This window comes from Centropristis striata, chromosome 7 (genome assembly GCF_030273125.1).
Source record: "Centropristis striata isolate RG_2023a ecotype Rhode Island chromosome 7, C.striata_1.0, whole genome shotgun sequence".
NCBI classification, from domain to species: Eukaryota; Metazoa; Chordata; class Actinopteri; order Perciformes; family Serranidae; genus Centropristis; species Centropristis striata.
In genome coordinates this window covers 21,674,215-21,694,809 of record NC_081523.1, presented here as the reverse complement: position 1 = coordinate 21,694,809, position 20,595 = coordinate 21,674,215, and the positions used below count along the sequence as shown (strand labels likewise).

At 39.2% G+C, this 20,595-nt stretch overlaps 1 protein-coding gene across 1 annotated transcript in view; it reads right to left on the bottom strand.

Moving 5' to 3' along the window:
• The window catches only part of rnf180a (ring finger protein 180a), a 76,789-nt gene extending 56,194 nt beyond the window's left edge, over positions 1-20,595 (bottom strand). The window contains exon 1 of the mRNA XM_059338237.1: positions 20,336-20,595. Coding sequence (XP_059194220.1) covers positions 20,336-20,590 — 255 coding nt within the window. The 5' untranslated portion in view covers positions 20,591-20,595. The remainder of the gene's footprint in view (positions 1-20,335) is intronic.

The window sequence follows — 20,595 nt, the reverse complement described above, 5'->3', positions numbered from 1 at the left end:
GCAGCCTATACTCTATTGTATGTAGGCCATATACAGTAGGTGCAATGTCAAGTATGTTATAACCGAAAGGGAAAAAAATAATTTCATCATAATTGGGGGAAACTTCCATAATAACCTTTCCGCATCATTCAGACTATTCAGACAAGTGGTCTTAGAGAAAAACAAACCCTGTTTTAAGGCTTTAGAAAATCTATCTTGTGACAATAATAAATAATACACCGCCCACCAGATTCATGAGACACATTTAAGGGAACTACAGCTGCTTCAGGAGAGGGGTCCTTGGGGACATACTTCAGTAGCATTTAAAATAAGATTTGGTTACTGAAAAATGTGATAAACGATTTTAAATGGCTCTTTTAAAATCTGCAATATATTTTTGGGACAATGTTTAACCTTATAGATTAAATTGTGCAGAGTGTTTTCTTACATTTTAGAATAGTTTAAAGTTTTGTATAAATGTCAGGGAAATTAGTCGTCAGGAATATCCCTAATTACAGGTCATTTCAGACAGAGGGCGTTCCTATTGGCATCATTCAAATGCAGATGCCTGTGTAAGTCTACCCAAATGGTACAGCCGTAAAAAGCTAATTTTTGCTGTGTGTGAGGGTTTTCTTTTGCTTTTTCTAGAAAACTGCCTACTCCAGCTTTAAACACAATGTCACAAACAAATATAATATGTCTTTTAAGACTTCAACATGTTCAATTGAGCATGTGCATGTGTTCAATATAAATTATCATAATTTAAATGGCCTGAAATCACTCTTCCATTCAATGTATGATTTATGAGAGATATTTAAGTGGGAATGAAGAGAAATCAGAAGTGTAATCTAACCCTGTCAGAGTGTGCTGGACCTGTAAAGTCTCTGATTGATTATTGTATGACAGTCAGGGGCCTGGGACTAATAAACAGCCTTAATCATTCCATATTACACACAAGAGACAGGTTGTAAATCTGAGAGAAGAACAGAGGGGTAAAAATCACGCCATGCTGTGGTAGTGTTGGATTTGCCAGTCACTGATTGGTCTGTAATTTAGAGGCAGCCGAGCCTCAGAACGCATTAGTAATGGCACTGTGTCAGCACTCGAGCATATGCGCTTGAAATACAGCCTCAAATTAAGATTTAATGTCTTGGTTGGGAGACATGTCAGGATCTAGAGAGATGACATTAATTATAACTTAACTAATCTCACTGTATCAGTGAGGTAACGACACTGGTGTCAGCATGGAATCTTGTACATCCAATTTTATTTAATTTTTCATGTCCCAATGGGTAAGGGCCATGTAAGGTAAGTGTCTGTTATGTTTCTTGAAATTTTCTGAACAATAAAAGGGAAAATGTGTAGGAAATTAGTAAACAATAAGTAGACAATAAATACTGAAATACCTTTAGAGACTAAATGTCACGTTGCTTATAATTTGCTTATTAAATTGCATTCATTAACTTCTTATTTTAAGCAGAAAAAATCTGCTGTTTAATGTATAAAAATACAACAGATCGTGACAAAGTGGGCCTTGAATGTCAGCAGCATGCAGCAGGCGATGACAGCTGCTCCGGGATTTAAGAGTTGGGTGAGAAACAAAGGTGATCAATGGCAATTTTCATCACATCATTTCTGTCTGTCAGACAAGGCCTCGAGGTTCATCACTGCAACTCAATTGGAGCAGCAATGCACATCGAGACATACTAGAACATGCATGAACACACTGACACATTCCCAGCATGAGAAAGCACAATCATCCAGTAAGAGAAACAGAAGGTAGGCAGTGAGTGACGGGCTGGGTTCTTTTACTGACCCACACTGAATATAATTTCACGCACAGCTCACAAAGCTCCACAGGGACCCATATCCTCAACCTCATCCGCCCTGCTTCAGACTCATAACAACAACTTGGACATTAAAGCTGTTTGGAAAAGAGGATCTTACAGGACAGGAGGCCTGTAAAAATCAATGGGGATCAATTGCAGTCAAGCGTGGACACACTGTTTCCACAGTACCTGAAGGAAACTTTTGGAAGGAGGTGGTCTCTGTCCTGAATACAAATGAAACGCCTAAGACAAGATTTAATAATATGTGTCCCTTTGGCAGTCGGCCTGACACAGGAGCTGCTGCCATTAGATAACTCACTAGCTCTGGCTTAAAGCTTTGATTATAGTTCAGGGGAGCAAAGGTGAAAGTCGGAAAAAAGTTCAAAAGAAGTTCATTTTAGATTTTACTGAGTGAAAAAAGTCCCCAGGATATTCATTATTTAATGACACAACGTTCCTCAGATGCAAAGACTTTTTAGGGAAGCCCAACCTGATGATTGAGGCTACATTTAGACACACAGATGAAGTGAGGTGACTCAAAGGTGCATTCACACCTTCATTCATCTGGACTCAGCAAAGGGAGAAGAAAATCAACCATTGAGGCATTTTAGTTTGGCACCAAATTCATACAAATGGACCAAGAAGAGTAAAAATAAAGTTATACACTGGAGACTGACAGCTAACTCATTATATAGATGATGTTGCATCATTTGTCATGCTTTATCATCAGTGCATCATCAGGACCACAGGGAGGGGGATTCAAATTCTGGTCACAGACAGCAGTTTATGCAGCCAGGAAATAACTGATTATGAGCATTATTAGTATAATTATAGTGTAAATCAGGTGTATGAGACAGGAGTATTACTGTGGGATCGGTATATCACACACTTTTTGCTGGATTTAAGAAGTACACAGAGTAGAATAAGAACGTTTTTGACTTTCTGATTGAGCAGGGGGAAAAAATGCTGCACTCAGCGCTCATGTGCATACTTGTTACCATGATTATCAAAAAATTTACATAAATAAATTACTTATACAGGTTTCAGTGATACTAAAATATTTGGAGCTAAACTGTTCCTCAAAAACATTACTCAAAGAATGTAATTGGGTAAAGTCTGTCTATTTGGTTACATTTTCCATTGACAGCATGGAAATGTAAACAAATGGAGAAAGATTAAAGTGCATTCCAGTGTTGACTGACTGCTAAATGTTTATTTTATATAACTCTGCAAATATGAGGTCAGGCTCTCATGGATGCATGTTTTTCTTACATTTCTACGAAAGCAATGGAAAATCGATACAACCAATTTCTTCTGTTAAAGCTCTTCAATGTATTGAACCAAGGTCAATAATTGCCAAGTCACAAGGTCTTTTGGCTTTGAAATATAAATGTTTTTTTTGTTCCCTAGAAGTGACAATTCACTTTACTAGGCTCTAGCAGATGTCATCTGGCAAGGTAACATATTAGACTATAGGTAAAATAGTGCAGAGGTACTTCAGGTAATAGGTTACATAAAAATACATACATACACATATATTACTTTAAAATAGTAATGTGATTCTTGCACATGCCGGGAAAAAAAACAGTCCTGCTGAGAATGATCACGTCTGTCCCCGTTTTGTCCCCAATGACTGCAACTTCCGTCATCATAACAAGACACATGAATAGAAGTGGACTTCAGGGGCTTGTAACACCACTGGTATCTTTGCTATCTAACCAGTTCCTGCACTTGTTCCTGTATCTGCATTTGCATTTGATCAGTGGAGGTTCATGTAAAAGCTCATGCTGAGAAGCAGCAGTAGGGGGGTCAGCAGTGAGGGACTGCAGGGGTCTGCTGCTGTGTGAAGGGAAGGATCCTACACATTTTACAAGATACTGCAGCCAGTATTAGCAAATGGGAAAAAGTATACATTGATGATTTTGTGTTCAATCAATCAATCAATCAATCAATCAGTCAACCAGACTTTTTTTTTTATAGCACTTTTCATACAAGAGAAATGTAACACAAAGTGCTTCACATAAAAGAGGAGAAAATAACAATAAAAATAAAAATAATAATAATAAAACATAGAAACAAGCAAACATTTTCAGCCAAAAGACAAGTCTAAAATTTGCTCTTAAAAATATCAACAGTCTCTGATGCCCTCAGGTCTTCATGGAAGCTATTCCACAAATGTGGACCACAGTGAGAAAACGACGCCTCACCGTGGGTTTTAGTTCTTACTTTTGGTATTATTAAAAGGCCACTCCCAGGAGACCTGAGGGTCCTCGAGGGTTCATAGGATAAAAATAAATCAGATAAATAGGCTGGACTAAGACCATTAAGAGATTTATAAACCAGTAAAAGAATCTTAAAATCGATTCTGAAGTGCACCGGCAGCCAATGCAGAGACTTTAAAATAGGTGTAATATGTTGTTGTTATGTTGTTGTGCTCTGTTTCATGTTCATACTGATGTTTTACAAATCAACCAACAGGAGTCAGCGTGAAGTTATACACTGGAGACTGACAGGTAACTCATTAAATGGACAAATGTTGCATTTGTCAACCTGTATTAGCAGCACATCATCAGCACCACAAGGGGGGAAATCATATTCTGGTCACTGACACAGTTTATGCAGCATTTGAATTCCTCTGTGTTTTCTGGTGTCACACAGAGCTCACAAGACATAACTGATTATGAGCATTATTCATATTATTACACTGTAAATCAGGTAGAGAAAGGACAAAAAATACATCTTGTACAAGCAGGGCATTACTGTGGTGTCACACACTACACAGTTTAACTGCATTTAAGTTTCGGATCTATCTGAATAAATGAATTAAAAAACCACTTCATTTATGCTTATACATGTTACTGTGATTATTAAATAATTTACATAAGTAAAATTACTTTCAGTGATGTGAAAAGCTTGGAGCTTATTAAGAATTTAATTTGATGTCAACTTGGTTATATTCTCCAGCTATTTGACAGCAATGAAAATACAAACAAATGGAGAAAGATCAAAGTGCACTCCAGTTCTGCCAGGCTCAGAAATGTTTTAATTTGAATAACTCCGTAAATATGAGGTCAGTCCCTTACCTACGCATGTATTTCTTGTAATTTTACCAAGGTAATCAAAAATGCATTTTGCAATGCGTTTTAATGTATTGCACCAAGGTCAGCAAAAGTCAAGTCACAAAGGTCTTTTTTTCTTTTAAACTGATTTTTTTTTTCTGTTACCTGGAGGCAACAATTAACTTAACTGCTGTAGACTCTCGAGTCAGCTGGCTGGAGGTGGGTAGAATACTGCAAAGTTTCTAAGTCCTCTAATCTTACAAGCTCAGAAATAACAGACAAAATGAAAAAACACATACATAAATATTCATTGCTTTAAAACAGAACAGACATTTATTGCTACAATAAAAAACTTGCAGAAAAAAAAGTCAGATTTATGCTCAGAATGGCCATCCCTGTATAGAACTGTACATCTATATATACTGTATATGTACAAGTTGATCTCTGTCTCCCTGTCCGTCTGTCTCTCTGGTTTTGTTCTTGCTTCAACCATTTTTACCCTTACCCTGCATCATATGGGATCAGTTGAAGTAAACAGAAAAGTTCATGGTGAGAAGAAGCAGCAGGGGGTTCACCAGGGAGGTACAGCAGGGGTCTGCTCTCTTATGATGGCTGCAGGCATTTGATCAACTGAGGGGAAACGATCCTACACATAAAAAATACTCCAGAATGTATTAGCAGGAAGTACCAATTCAAGAAATCACATGGTAATGGAAGTGACAAAAAATATAAAGAGGTTTATGTTATCTTGGAGAGGGCCGTCTGTGCACTTTCACCATCTGAAGCTGCAAAATGTGTGTTTGCATAAGAGATCGTCTGACCAAGCAGAAACAAAATAGCAATTTCTTACACCAAAACAAGACCCAAATTGCACTGTGCAGTTCCATAAACACATCCTCAGCTGTGTCACTTCTCTCAGCTCGGCTCGAGCATGTTTGGCTTGACGCAGGATATTACCAAACAGCCGCAAGTACATATAAGTGGCACTGTGACAGATTAATGTTAATGCAGGCTTTGGAGCCTGTGTCTTTAAAGGACGCTGTTGTCACACATACACACAAACACACGCAGACCTTGCGGTGGTGCTTCTGTTAAAAGCAATCACTTTAATGCTGTGCGTGTGCAAGTGTGAGCTGAAGTTCCCATTTTACCTGCTAAGGATGTTAGGCTGTTAATTTACTATTTAAAAGCAGCTCTGTTGCATAGGAGGGGCAGGGGCACCCGCTTCGGGAAAAAAACACTGCAAAAGTGCCCTCTTGGATGCAATCATGGCAAAAAAACAAACAGGAAGTGCCCTCTACAGTGGCCCTAAAATTAAGAAGATCCGATTTAGTGCCATAGGCTGGCCTTTATGCTAGAAAACCTTCTCCATGCAGCTGGTGGAGACTGGTCTCCCCTCAAAAACGACCAAATAAGTTGTTTGTAGAGGCAGTCAAGGAGTTCAGTGTTTTATGTTTTAGAAGCGGCATGAGCTTAGTTTTCACAGTAATCTTGCATATTTAAGTGTGTTTTGTGTTTAAAAAAATTTTGGATAAAATTAAACTTAGTAATTCATGCTAGCAAGGTTTGATACAGTAAGTTATTTTTGCTCAAATTAATACTCTTATATTTCTGTGTGTTTTATAATTGTTATTGCAATTTTCCGTTTGCATACTGAAGCTTTATCCAACTTGGAACGCTCGGCTGTGTTTCAGCTCAGTGAGTACTGAGATGCAATCATAGATAAAATAAAAAAATACACAGATCAATTAGAAATTCCACATGATCGACCAAATTCTTAACAACCATTAATCGACCAACGATTAATTATTCCCATCACTACACAAGAGAACAGGTTTTGTGTCCCATGTGAAAAGAGTGGTGTGGCTGAAACATCTCGGAACTTCCGTGCCTTATGCTTTGTGCATCAGGTTTTCCCGTAACTATGTCACTTCCGGTAGTTACATCATACATCACCCTCATAACTACTTCACTCCCGGCATTTAAGAACATTTATTTGCCTTTTAAACTTTATTTTTTAACACCTTACCAGGAACTTTTTTGCCCTTAAACTAGATCAGTGATTTCCTAGCCTAAATTCAATGAAAGTACAGCCTTTTTTACAAACGTGAACCAGAACTGGTGCCCTTTTTCTACTGTTTTCTGTTATTTTCCTCAGATGACCTGAGTCCACCACTTCACTGAAGATACTATACCCTGACAGCACAAACACACCCACCATATAGAAAAGCTGGAACCTAATTCATCAATGTTGATTGATACTGACTCACACAGACGTCAATGGGATTTTTAAAAAATGTTTATGGTGTGTGTGTGTGTGTGTGTGTGTGTGTGTGTGTGTGTGTGTGTGTGTGTGTTACTCAGATGGATTGTTTCTTAGTGCCAAAGTCTGAAAGCATCCGTTTCACACACACACATAACAACACATTTAGAATGAACGGTGCATCAGAGAGGTACCATGCATCACAGATAATAGATGACTGCAGGTCCCCAAGACCAGGGAAGATAAATGAGCACTGTCAGCATGTTTATCTGGAAAGTTCCTGAAACTGACCACCATTTCTGTGCTGTTTTAGTTCAAGAAAATGGCTGAGTCTGGAAAACTGTCCTCATTATCATCATACACATAGTTGTTATGCCATGATTGCAATAGCTCTCCATCTGACAGGTAAGACAAGTAAGACAACACTTCATCTTTCCTGAAGCAGTGACAGCCATAAAAGCATAAACATGAAACTAAAAGAAACCCTCGGCAGGTGATGGGACATTTCCTGTGATATACAGCTGTATGCCACCATTTATCAGGCAGTAGTTACAGTGTAGGATGACACATCGGACTGATGTGAACAAACTCTTCAGTCAGTAGAGTGTTTTCCACTGAAGGTCAGTCTGAGGAACGAGGCCTTTTTAATCTAAAATAATGTAAGATTCTGTTTTCATAATGACACCATTCTCTCAGCAAACTCAGGGAGGTGCAGATGGAGAATGATGCGTGGGGATACCAGATGGACTCATAGTGGTAATGGCAGGGTCAGCTTCTCCATTACCATCAGTCACAGCGACTGTGATGATGATTAGATGTCCATGTGTGCCTCTGGTGGTCTCTTCAGACTGGAGGAGGAAGACGAGGAGTAAACACAGACCAGCCACACTTCCAAGGCCTCTTCTCTCACTTATTCACACCCTGCTATCATGATGCAGTATGCACCTGCTGCCACTCAGGGCTACAGCCATCCCCATTTTACTAACGCAAGAGGTGGATGCATTCTCACAGGAGGAGTCAGTGAGGGAGTTGAGATTACAAAGCAAAGCCAATATTGATGTGCTTATTATTTCTGCCAGGATCATGTGTTTGGTCCCATGTGCATGCCCACATAATAACAACGAAAAGGGGCAAAATAACCACAGAGAGACTCAAAATGTCCACAAAGACACAAAAACAGACTACATAGAGACACAAAACAAGTACAAAGAAACACAAAATGACCACAAATAGGCACCAAACAACCACACGGACACACAAACTGACTACAAAGAAACACAAAATGTCCACGAACAGACACAAAACAACTCTATGGAGATGCAAAATGACACACAATAACTATGAAAAGGGGCAACAACCACAATGAGACACAACATGGCTACAGAGACACAAAACAACCACACACACACGCACAAAACTGACTACAAAGAGACATAAAGCAAATACAAACTCAAAATGACTACAAAGAGACCCACAATGTCAACAAAGAGGCACAAAATAACCACAAAGACACAAAAACAGACTACAAAGAGACACACAGCCACTACGTAGAGATTCAAAATGTCCACAAAGAGGCACAAAATAGCTATGCTCCATTAAGAGCACTAAACAAACAACAAATGGGCACATAACAACTATATGGAGATGCAAAATGACTACAAAAAAGAGCTAAAAAAACTGTGTGTGTGCTCCCATACGGAGGAGAAGTAGTGGAGCCATTAACTTCTCTCTCCAGAAGCAAATTGTCTAATAGTGTGTCCAGACATACTGTGATGATTATAAACTGGTTTATATAGGCAATGTTATATCATTTAAAATGCCGTGAAATACATTGTGGTTTTTCCATTAAGAACACTAAACAAACAACAGTTTCCAGCTGGTAGGTATGTTTGTCTGAGACATGAGCAGGTAATGGGAGTTTTGAGAGGAAAACATTTGGGTTCCACCGGAGTAATCGGGAACACACTAATATGTAAACCAAGGCTTCAAGCCATGTTCACATTACAGTAGGAAGCATTTTTCAGCTGATGAAATTCAAGGCGCAGCTGTGTCAAACAGCAAGAGCTCACAGGACACAAGGAGAGTTTTATTATTCTAATAGACATTTAACTGCCTGAGGGTGATAAACACAGGAGGAGCGTCATTTAGAGGAAACATTTACCTGTGGTGATAAATACTTAAAAAAGCTCCATATATAGTCTCTACCTGTGATTTGGCAATCAGGTTAGTGCGCATGTGATCAATTAGTTGTTTGTTTTTTTGCTAATTTTGCTTAGTCAGACAGAGGTCCAAAGATTAATAAGCCTTGTATCAGCACTTTTGATCAAAGGTTAAATATAATTCACCCTCTGTATTGAATATATTACGCATTGGTGCAGAGTTTTCTCAGCATAGTTTTATGAAATTGAATAAACAATTTGTGATGACCAGTAGTGTTCCTGCTACAACACTCCTATTATATTCACATTGCTGTGTTGTGAAAATGTGTTTCTCTGTAAAAGCTGAAACACATTAAAAACCACTATCCTTTTGTTGCAAAATATGGCCACTACCTGTCCGTAACTAAATGGGTCAATAGTCACAGTGTATGTTCTTAAAAGGAACTAGAAATGAACACTATTACTTTAAGTGTAGGTAGAGACCAGTGACTGGGACAATATTAATACATAAAAAACCTCAAAGGTCTTATGAAATAAACATATCATGAGACAGAGCATTTCTGCCAAACAGCCCATAATCATTATCTGACAACAGTGTCTGTTTATCTTGACTTTAATACAGCCCGCGTCTGTGGAAAGTCTGAAATTGTCACTCTAGTAATTTTGTCTGTATCCTCTGAAAGAACAAGGGATTATTGTCACAGGAAAATCCCAAGGGAGAAATAATGCATCTAAAGGCCAGAATCAAATACCAAACCAACTAATATTAGCCGATGTTTCATCTCAAATCCCTTGATGATGTGTGCATAATCTATCTTCGTGTAAACTGCTTTGACCCTTCATTGCACACTATACACCATCATACATATAGTACACCATGCAGTATGAACACACAAGGGAACAAATCGACATACGGATGCACACATATTGCTTGCATAGCAGGAAAAAAATAACTAATTGGAAAAACTGGAAGATCATAAAATAAATAATTAAACTGTAGCCTTCGGCGGAGTCTAAGCCATGAACTGTACCATACATGTAGAAGTGAGATATAACAATTTCCACAGCTGCCATTTTAGAGTTGCAACACCAGCACAACCGACCGACTTCATGTAATCTCACACAGGGAAGTAATTACAAATGCAACATGTTGAATGAATAAATTGTATTTTTAATCTTTGCAAGTCGGCTTCATTTGTTTATCCCTCTGGCCAAATGGTTATAGAGTGATGTAGGCACATAGACTGTATACAAAGATGTACAGCCTGACAGCTCCCCATAACTGAGGCCAAAACAGCTTGAGTGCCCCCTAGTTGCTGGCTGCGGTATATGCCATAAGCCCCTCCCCCTCCCTGATAGTGGATTGAAATGAGCTAAACTACCCTTTACACCCCCCCCCCCCCCCCCCCCCCCCCCAAAAAAAAAAAAAAAATGATTCTGACTCAGGTGTGAAATCCCCCTTGTGGTCTAATGATAAAGAAAGGCACTTATCGAAATATGGTCAGACGATTACATAACACAGTTGCTTGTGGCTTCACACAAAAACAACAAAGTCTTCAAATTATTAAGCTAATGACAAGTGAGAAAACTCTGTTAACAAGAAATCAAAAGTCTGAGACTTGCTTTGTAAAAGTTGCAGTTGTTTACCTCACATATTCTGTCCAATAGACGAAGGACAGCGTCAACAGCGGGACATTTGTTTACATGCTTGGTATGCTTGATAAAGCAGAGTGTGGAAATAAACCAAACCAAATCGGTCAAAAGAACTGATAAGCTGCAAGACCTAGATTCCGTTGGATTGGACAGTTTGTAAATGGTTCTCCACTGGAACCTGTTCTCAATTCCAATCCCTTTTCATCATAGTGACTTTGTTGTTCACAGTCGTCCACAGCTCTCAATGCCAAATGGATTGTTCTGAGAGTACATCTACCCACCAATCACACTATATACTGCTTCCTGCTGCGAGCTCCATGCTGTGCACATTGGTCCACTATAAGGCCTTGTAAGACATTCTAGGTTTGGTATTTTAGTGTATTTGTGTGCCCTGTGTATGCATTTTTGTGTGTCTGTGTGCATATTTCTGTACGGGTATACCTAATATAAAGCATGACAAATAGTTATTTACACCCCTGTGAAGCATGTTGATGGAAAATTTCACTTCCCCTTGACGCCCACAACCTCAAAACATGCACAGTACAATATCAATAACAAATTTCACACCAGGCTTACACGGCCTACACACACACAGACACTCACACAATTGCACCAAAGGCACCAACACAAGTGCCTCAGGCCATTGAGTCTGGACGTTTATATAGATTATGGAGGAGCAACTACTATGCTGAAATGTATTACACTGAGCTATCTTTAACTTAAAATGAGATGAAGAGTAAAATGAGACGCCCACTTCCCTTCCATCCCATATTCATAGGGCATATACATTCTTAAGGGATGCATCATTTGAGGTGAACACCATAAAATATGCAACAAAAAAAACGTGAGAAAGAAAAAAATGTATAGAAAGCAGTTCATGTCTCTGGACTGAAGTCTTGTTTTCCTCAAAGGCTTAGTTTGTGATTGTTCCTTAAATCCTCTCAAGCTAATTTGACCCCATGCAGCCAAAGAGACCAACTGCTGCTAACCTTCCAGTGTTTATGTAAGTATCAGAGGAGAATGTTGATGCAGAGGATTATGTGTGCCTGAGCAAACAGAGTGCACGAAAGGGAGAGAAGAAGGGAGACGGAGGATGCTGTGTGTGTGGAGGGGGACATGTGTGTGTTTAGGAGGCTAGATCCCTGGTGCAGTTTGCATATAGTTTCCTGCATCACTGAGACTTATAGTAACAGTCACACATAGACAAAGAGCTTTTATAGCCTCGTCAACTCCACGTGGATGCTGAAGTCCTCTGCCAACCTTTCGTCTTTCGGATGCTGGTTTTTAACATTACAGTGAAGACGAGGAGTAGCATATTAAACTAGATCTAAGGCATTGTCAACCATGTCATGATATCTTGTCGGGGCGGGAGCTATAAAATGCTATAAATTAACGCTAAATGTTGATGGGGGTAAAATTCAAATCCTCGATCCTTGACCTCCCACTTCAAGACATCTGAATGAAAATGAGTGCTATGGGTACCCACAAGTCTTGCATTGACAGACATGCCCACTTTATGCTTTTACCATACAGTTTCGGGCAAAAAAAAAAAAAAAAAAACTGTACGAATGTGTTATTTCCTACCAATTGCGTTTGAATATTTATCGATACTGGGGTCCATAAAAGTTTTGCATAAATTGGGTATGACTGGAAAATCTGAGACTCTTGTGGATTCAATGAGCCAAATGTCCAAATGTTTAAAGTTTTTGATACAAACCAACTCAAAATGGATATGTCTATGGTGTTCCTTGTGGTCTTGGTGTCCTAATGTGGTATTTTGAAGACATTTTTTTACCATTTTCGCCCAGTAAAAAATAGCTTCAACAACTTATGAGACACATGTGTTGTGTCATAAATTATTGTATGCTGTTCCACTTAAACAATTAGTATCTCATCGTCCATGTCACCGACCCTCTGAGATCCTTTGATTCACTGACTGCTGACCTGGTGCCCCCGGTCATAACTTAATCTTCATGTGAAGTTGTTTTAGGCTACATTAACTGTGTATTGTGTTTGGATTTTTTTTTTTTGGGAAGGGGACGGAAGTGTATTATGTTGATTCTGTGTCAGATTTCCTGTCTGGTGCAATCTGCTCTGTTGAGTTTCACGCGGTTTAGCAATGGCTCACATCAAAAATAGAAGTAGTACTACGGATTGATCGTGCTGCTGCAGAGAGTCGCTGCTGGGACGCTGCTGAGACGTTACATGGCGCGCCCGGCGGGGGTGGTCGCATTGATTAGAGTGGCAGCAATCAGCTCTGGTGACCGCGGCGCAGCCGTTACAGGGCCAGTGGAAATTAGGCTTAATATACTCCTATCCTGATATTATACACTCTAAGCTTTCAACCTCAAAAACAAGGTATAATTTCATGTAAACAAGGTCTGAAATTCCAAAACGAAACGAAAGGAATGTGGTAATGGTTTGGACTGAAGTAAGACTAAAGGTGTTACACAGAATTAATTGACAATTTATACTATATGCTTTAAATAACAGTCAGACAAGGCAGGGTTATTTTTTTTTACCTCAGAGGACAAAAGGTGTATGGCAATCGGGAGAACATTACGAGGGTTAACAGATGCCAAACCAATACATAATGTTTATTACAGATTTATGACTAGAATAACTTGACACACAGTGCTGAGTTGCATCTAAAATTCACCTTCAGGTTCTCAGCTTTCAGATTATGCATACTACGTTTATGTGACATATAGTGATGACCCGCTATCTCCCCCTAAAAAGAAAATTGGGTCTATGATAGGGAGGGGTGGAGTGGGAGAGGTTGACCTATTCATCCTGCAACTATATGTCTGAAGTTCAATAAAAATGAGTTTAACCAGCAGCATGTTATTTTTATCATTGCACTCAAAATTGCAGCAGAGGGTCAGCTACACCACTCCGAAAACACAGAAATCACTCAGCAGGAATGCATGTTTTTATCACTCAAGAAAAAGATGCTTCGCAAATAACACCATTAACAGTCACCTTGCTTTTGTTTATGAATCTGTTATGATAAGCAGAACAAAGAGCCGCAACTGCCGAGCTGTTCATTGTTATGTATTTCATAGCTTCTGACAACTTTCATCAAAGTGCTTCAGCTTTTAATGTATTCACTTCTGAGATTGCCTCTCCTCTTATCTCAGGCCTCCTTCTTCTTCCTCCGCCCGCATCTTACCAGAATCACAGATGACTGTCAATGAACTCCCTGCTAACAACTTTCCTTGCCTTCTGCCCTCACTTTGCAGAACACTGTCAAATCATTTGAGTTTTTCCACCTTTCAGTAGCAGAAGAGAAGGGGGAGGAAGAGGGGTAAAGGTGTGATGATGAATTCTTCCGCAGACAATGTAATCAGAGAAAGGACTTATGGCTGCTAATTGAGTAGGAGGAAGGCCCAAAGGTCGCTTGGTGTGTCGGTTTAGTTTTCGCCACACCTCTCTGCAATAAACTCCCCTGCAGTAATCCCCCAAACATGTCACGCACGCTGTTCAAGCAGGTGGGTGGCCAGGAGCTGTATGCAGAATTAACATTTGTGCTATCAAAAGGCTTCAAAATAAAAGACAGTTACACAGAGGGATTGGATGGAAGACAATGAAAAGGAGGGCGAATGAGTGCAGGAGGGAGGTGGGAAGAACAGAGGAAAAATGATATCAGTATTCAACACATGGATACGCATGCACACACACATTTAAAACATGATTTAGTAGAGGCGAGCACAAGCAGATTAAGTAGTAACAGTGACAGAGGACTGTGCACGAACAGTTCTGCTCTAAGATCTGTTACAATATACCAGATGTCAAAAGGCACCATTCATTTTAAATGCTTGTCTGACCTCTCCTTATTGATAGAAAGCAGCTATATATTATTATGCCATCACACTTTTAAACAAACTTGATAGTAAGGGTTAGGAGAATCAGGTCAATACAGATTGAGTTGTAAATCTAAAATACATCTGTAGCGAAGAAGAAGAAGAAGATCTCTGCAGGATGATAAGGTGAAAGAAGAGTTGAATTTAGGTTATTTCTAAATATTATTCCAAACTTAAATTAAACTTTTTCTGCAACATCCGTTGCAGTTCCTCAGCAATATATTATGGTTCATTGTAGCATTTTTTTTTTTTTTAAATAACCATTGCAATGAACCATGAAAGTGTGCTCCAGCACTTTTTTGAAGTAAATATGGATTGTGGAATTGTGCCCCATTAACCACTTTGAACTGGAGATAGCATGCTGGGCTGGACAAACTATTGGATTATTTCTACATAAAAATAACCAAGAACAGACAGTGGCTCCCAACTGCTTCAACTTGTGGATATTAAATATTGGTCTCTTTGGCAGCATGGGGTCCTTAAATATTAACAAGATCTCCAACCCAAACGACAGAATAGACCGTTTGTCTTCACCACCCATAACAACTCATATGAGCGTTTGTCAAAAGAGGCTTCTAAAAATAGCACACGTCATGTACATAAATGCTGTAATTGAAGTAGTTACGAGGACGACATGACTACCGTAAGTTACATTAAAAATTGTTTACTTTTGTTTACACACAGGACAAGAACCCTTCTCCTGGGTGAAAGTCTGCCGTTTGTTATTGTTTGGCCATTCAAACTACGCATCCCCATCAGTCATACTACGTCAGCAAGATGGCCTGTACACGTTTTTGAGGGGAGCCCAGTCTGAAAATTAAGCAATATTTGCTTGTGACCAGGGTCCAAAATTAGCACCCTCCACTCTCCAAATTCTAGTATATGTCTAGATTGGCAAGTAAAACAAAAAACTTTCGTGTTTGACTCTGCACACTGGTGGTGGCATGCAATGTATCACCGTCAATTATTATATTGCAATTCTTTGTTTGACCCTCGCTGCAGCTCAGTCACCACAAAAAATGATGGCATTGTAGATTTATGCAAACAGTTAAAATGATATGAAAGGTATCTGGCACACTTTAGGTTCCATATAAGGTACACCAGGCTTTCAACTAACTTCAATGTAAAATGATCAGTGTCAAAATAAGACGCTCAGAGCAAGTCCTCCAGAAGTCAAGTGACATGGAATAATGAGCACCTACAGAGCGAGGAGGTCAAAGTGGGTCACTTTCCCCCAGGAGACCGCGGATAGTGTCTTCTGTGAAAGTGAAACTTAAGTTTTGTATCATACATACTTATTTTAGTCAAAATCACAATCTTTTCCTAAACCTAACCAAATAGTTTATGATTCAATTCACAACATTTACCACCTGTTTGAAACTGGGACCAAGTGATGCTTGACCAAGCGTCAGTATGTGAGGAGAGGGAATGAGAACGGGTAAGAGACAATTATAACTAGCTCGTTGTATCTTATGCAGTTTTATGGTTGGTTGAAAATTATTTGGTCAGTTCATTTTTTTTACTAGTTAACCAGCCATAGGCAGAAAGACCAAAAGTTTAATTTTGGACCCCACTGGACAAGCATGTACCTAGTTCAGACCTAGTTCTCAGCAGATTAAACAAAGAGTAATTTCACCACTAATCTTTTTTTATGTGGTATTAAAGCATCCTGTATTAATTCAAATGAAATAAGTAAATAAAAGGGAAAAGAGCTGAAATAAATCTTGTGATCCCCTCAGACTTGCCTTGGGACCCTTTAGGAGTCCTGGCCCCCAGGTTTATTAATGCACACAACCCCAGAGTCAAGCCCAAAACTCCAAAAGCTTAAAGGATGACAGATCTCTGAAAGGAACAAGATGCAGAAAAAGAAATTTGCATGTCAGGATTTTAAACATAATCCATTGTCATGTGTGAAACACAATAATAAAGACCTTATGCTGAGAATTTGCGAAGAAATTATGACAGAGCGTACACATTGAAGTAATGACACCCCCACTGTGTGACATGTATATCAAACAGGCAGCATACGGAGCCATAATATCATAAGCAAATGCTGTCACTGATGAAATCCTTTCCCCAACTTGTAAATCCGCTATAATGCAAAATTGAAACCACGGGCAATCAGGTAATCCAACAAGGTGTCTGGACCTCCAGGGCACCCATAAATCTCTTGTTGAGGATTCCTGCCCGTTGTGGGAGTCTGACAACTGACATGTGGGAGCTGGAGGCAGCCAGCAGTTTTTGGAGTGCTGTTCACTTCACTGAGGAGAGAATTGGAAGGTTACCACGGTGTTCCTGATATTAAAAAGGGGTGACGATGTGAGCTGTATCAACGCATTTCTCTTTTCAAGATGCAGCGAATAGACAGGAATTATAATGTATGAGTTCTACCATATTATTAGTCATTGTGGACCTGGATTGAGACGTGGCTTTGTAGATGTGCCTTTGTAGAGAAATGCATGCATAATATTCATATATGCAACCTTATATTCTCTTTTCCCCGGTAGGGAAAAATAATGACAACTCTGTCATCCAATATTAATCAGCCACCAGCAGGGAGAGACAGAGATTGAGCACGATAGAGGGGTCGAAGGGAGACTTGGAAAAAGGGATGATGTGGTGAGCGTGCGTTTGTGTGGGTGATGATTTTTACACTCAACTTACTCTGCTCTCTGATCACGCACTCCAGCTACTGGTACTTCAGTGAACCTGTAACCACACTGTCAAACATCTGTCAAGAGGCAGGCGGCATGATAATCACGAGCCATATCAAGCAAAAAACGCACAATCATCATCGTCACCGTGCCTTAGTTAAACTCGCTGCTGAAATGAATCAGTGACAATTCCATCTTTGGCTTTAGTGGAAGTCATTCAGCTAATTACCATCAACGCACACACGGATAATGAAGTAGAGATTAAAGCCATATTTTAACTGTGAACACTTTCAGCTGTGATATGGAGCTGTGCCAATAAAGTCTTTTAGTAACAGCTGTAGCTGGTGAGACTACAAAGTAGATTATCCCTCTGCTGACCTGCTGTTTTCCACACAGGGTGGACACAATAACAGCAACACCTCTGTAGTATAATTCAATCCAGCACTACAAGGGTGCTGTAGATAATACTAATGTGCCTTTTGCAATGCTTATAATGTTCCATTTCCATTTTGTTTTTGCCCCGGTTGACACTAAAAACAGCAATTGTCGCAAGAAGGCGTCAAGTTTGCAGGTATGAGTAACTGTGTGAGTCTCTAAGACCTGTAGATAACCAAATGCTCAAGGGAAATTTCCCTGTTGGTGTAAACATGGGCAGGGAATATTGCCAGTGAGATGTCCTTTGGCTGCCAATGTCTGTATCCAAACACAGAAAATTGCATAAACACAGATCTTGTTCAGATGTTTCTGTTACTGCACGTCAGATAAAATGTGTTTTTCTGTTTCTGCCACTATGGTTGTCCCAATTTCAATTTAAAATTGAAAGCTGATGGCCATTCATAGACTGTGTAAAAAATAATGGATCGCTGTGAACTGAACACTGAACAAGATATTTTTAGGCAAATTAAATTAGCTTTGATCAATTATATAAACAAATTGTGAAAGGGTCACTGTGGTAGCAACCTGTCAATAACACGTAAGCCTCACCTTAAGCATACCCTCCTATATCATCTATTTTACTCTAAATGGGATCATAATTCACTAAATGAACATTGTGCTGTATTGAAGACATCTTGAAACTAGCAAATGAGACCATAAACTGATTATAAAATGTTTATTACGGGTAACAAATCAAGTCAGAAAATGGGTTATATTCTAACTGACGTTCCTACAATCAGGCTTCTTTTTGCAACCAGTGGCATCGCCCCTTGTTGGCCATTGGAAATAATACAGGTTAAAGCACTTCCACATTGGCTTCACCTTTCAGACCTGGAGGTTGCCACTTGATGAACTTCTAAACATATATGGGAGTCATATTATACTTAATACCACAACTTGGAGCTTATACCTGTGTTGTGTAAAGCTGGAGCTGGTCAGACCAGATATCAGAGAGGTGGGGTCATTAATCCTGTGGCAACAACTTGTTCTCATTTACATGCAAGATTGTAATTCTCTTCCAATTTTTCAGTGTTTATATTCACTTAATTCAAGTACCTTTTTTCTTAATTCATCCCTTTACTAATAGCCACTCAGTCTTGATTTACATCAATAATTTCCCATGCAAACACACATGCACACTCAAGAGACTACACACACACACACACACACACACACACACACACACAGACACACACACACAGAATCAGTCTGTGTCCTTCACATCCATTTTTCCCAGGAACAAGCCCGCTGCCTTCTCTGTGCCTTTTTCTCTCTGTTATTCACCTTGCACTGAGTGCCATTAAACAGTGAATAACCGATAAGAGGACATTTTAGTTTTATAATACCACTGATAAGGGGCTGTTGCAGTCTTTTTAGATACAGGCCTTATCTACTTTCCTTTATGGCTACCGCTTATCGATGATTCCTTTCCAGACATTGCAGGGGATTAGGCCAGATTTACTTTAGGATTATTTCTCTTCCGGAATTCCATCCGTTTACACTATCATGTCAGGGACGATGTGATAACACTGACAGTTTGAAACATCTATTTGTGGGCAAAGGAACTTAAATAAATTTCTACTTAAGGTGAACTCATCTAATCCATTCAATTTCCCATGTATACTGGTTACACCCTTTCCCACAGACATAAATGGTCAATTTCTCCATCTTTGGTGAGTGTGATCCTTGGTGTCTTAAGCACCATAACCTCTTACTGAAGCTCTCTCAATACACCTCTAAGTGTTAGTATGAGAGAGCTGCATTTCAAGTTTTTGATGACATATAGCTCTTGTTTCCAGTGAATACATCTATTCTAACACATTTTTGACAAGCGCATATCTGACAATGAACACCTTCTTGGCGGCTGCAATTTTTGGATTTTTGGAGCCAGGTCCTGCAGTTGAAAAGAGCTGAATATAGGCTTATAATAAATAATATTTGACATGTTATATATATATATATATATATATATATATATATTTGACATTTTATATATATATATATATAAAATGTCAAATATATATATATATATAACATGTCAAATATTACCCGACATGATGTTGGATGTGAGGATTCTAAAAATAACATATATTTTTAATCCTTGAGAGAAACAGCCCTTTTGACAGCTTAATAATGAAAACTGTTGTCTTGTTTTTCTGCTTTCCTCTTCTGACTACTGATGTATGTTTTGAATTTCTTTGACAGACAGGCCCTGCACAATTGCCACTAATAGACACAATAGCATACATCCACAGGCACTAAATAAAAATCAACTGGAACACAGGACACAACAATATACCTGCATAGCACAGTGGCCAAACGACCACATGCAGTAACATAGTGCAGAAGCACCTACATGTAGAAACAGCAGCATAAAATGTGCACTTATATGCACAGTATTCACTTAAACAGGCACCACAGCAGGAACATGTATGCCTTACCTGTGATGACTGCAACTGCAAGCATGAAGGTTTAATCCGTTGAAAGTTGAGCAGGGTTTGCTGGTCAGCACTTATATTGGTAAATATTTCTTCAGTAAATAGTTCGACTGCATTGACTGCATGCTTTCTGTATCTGGGCCTGAATTGGTATTTACTTGCGTTTACCTGACGGGGGAAATGGCGCGAATCAAAAACCAGTATATTAAGTGATTCATTTTCAGACGCACTTAGGTCTGCCATCTTGGTTTTAGTCATACTCA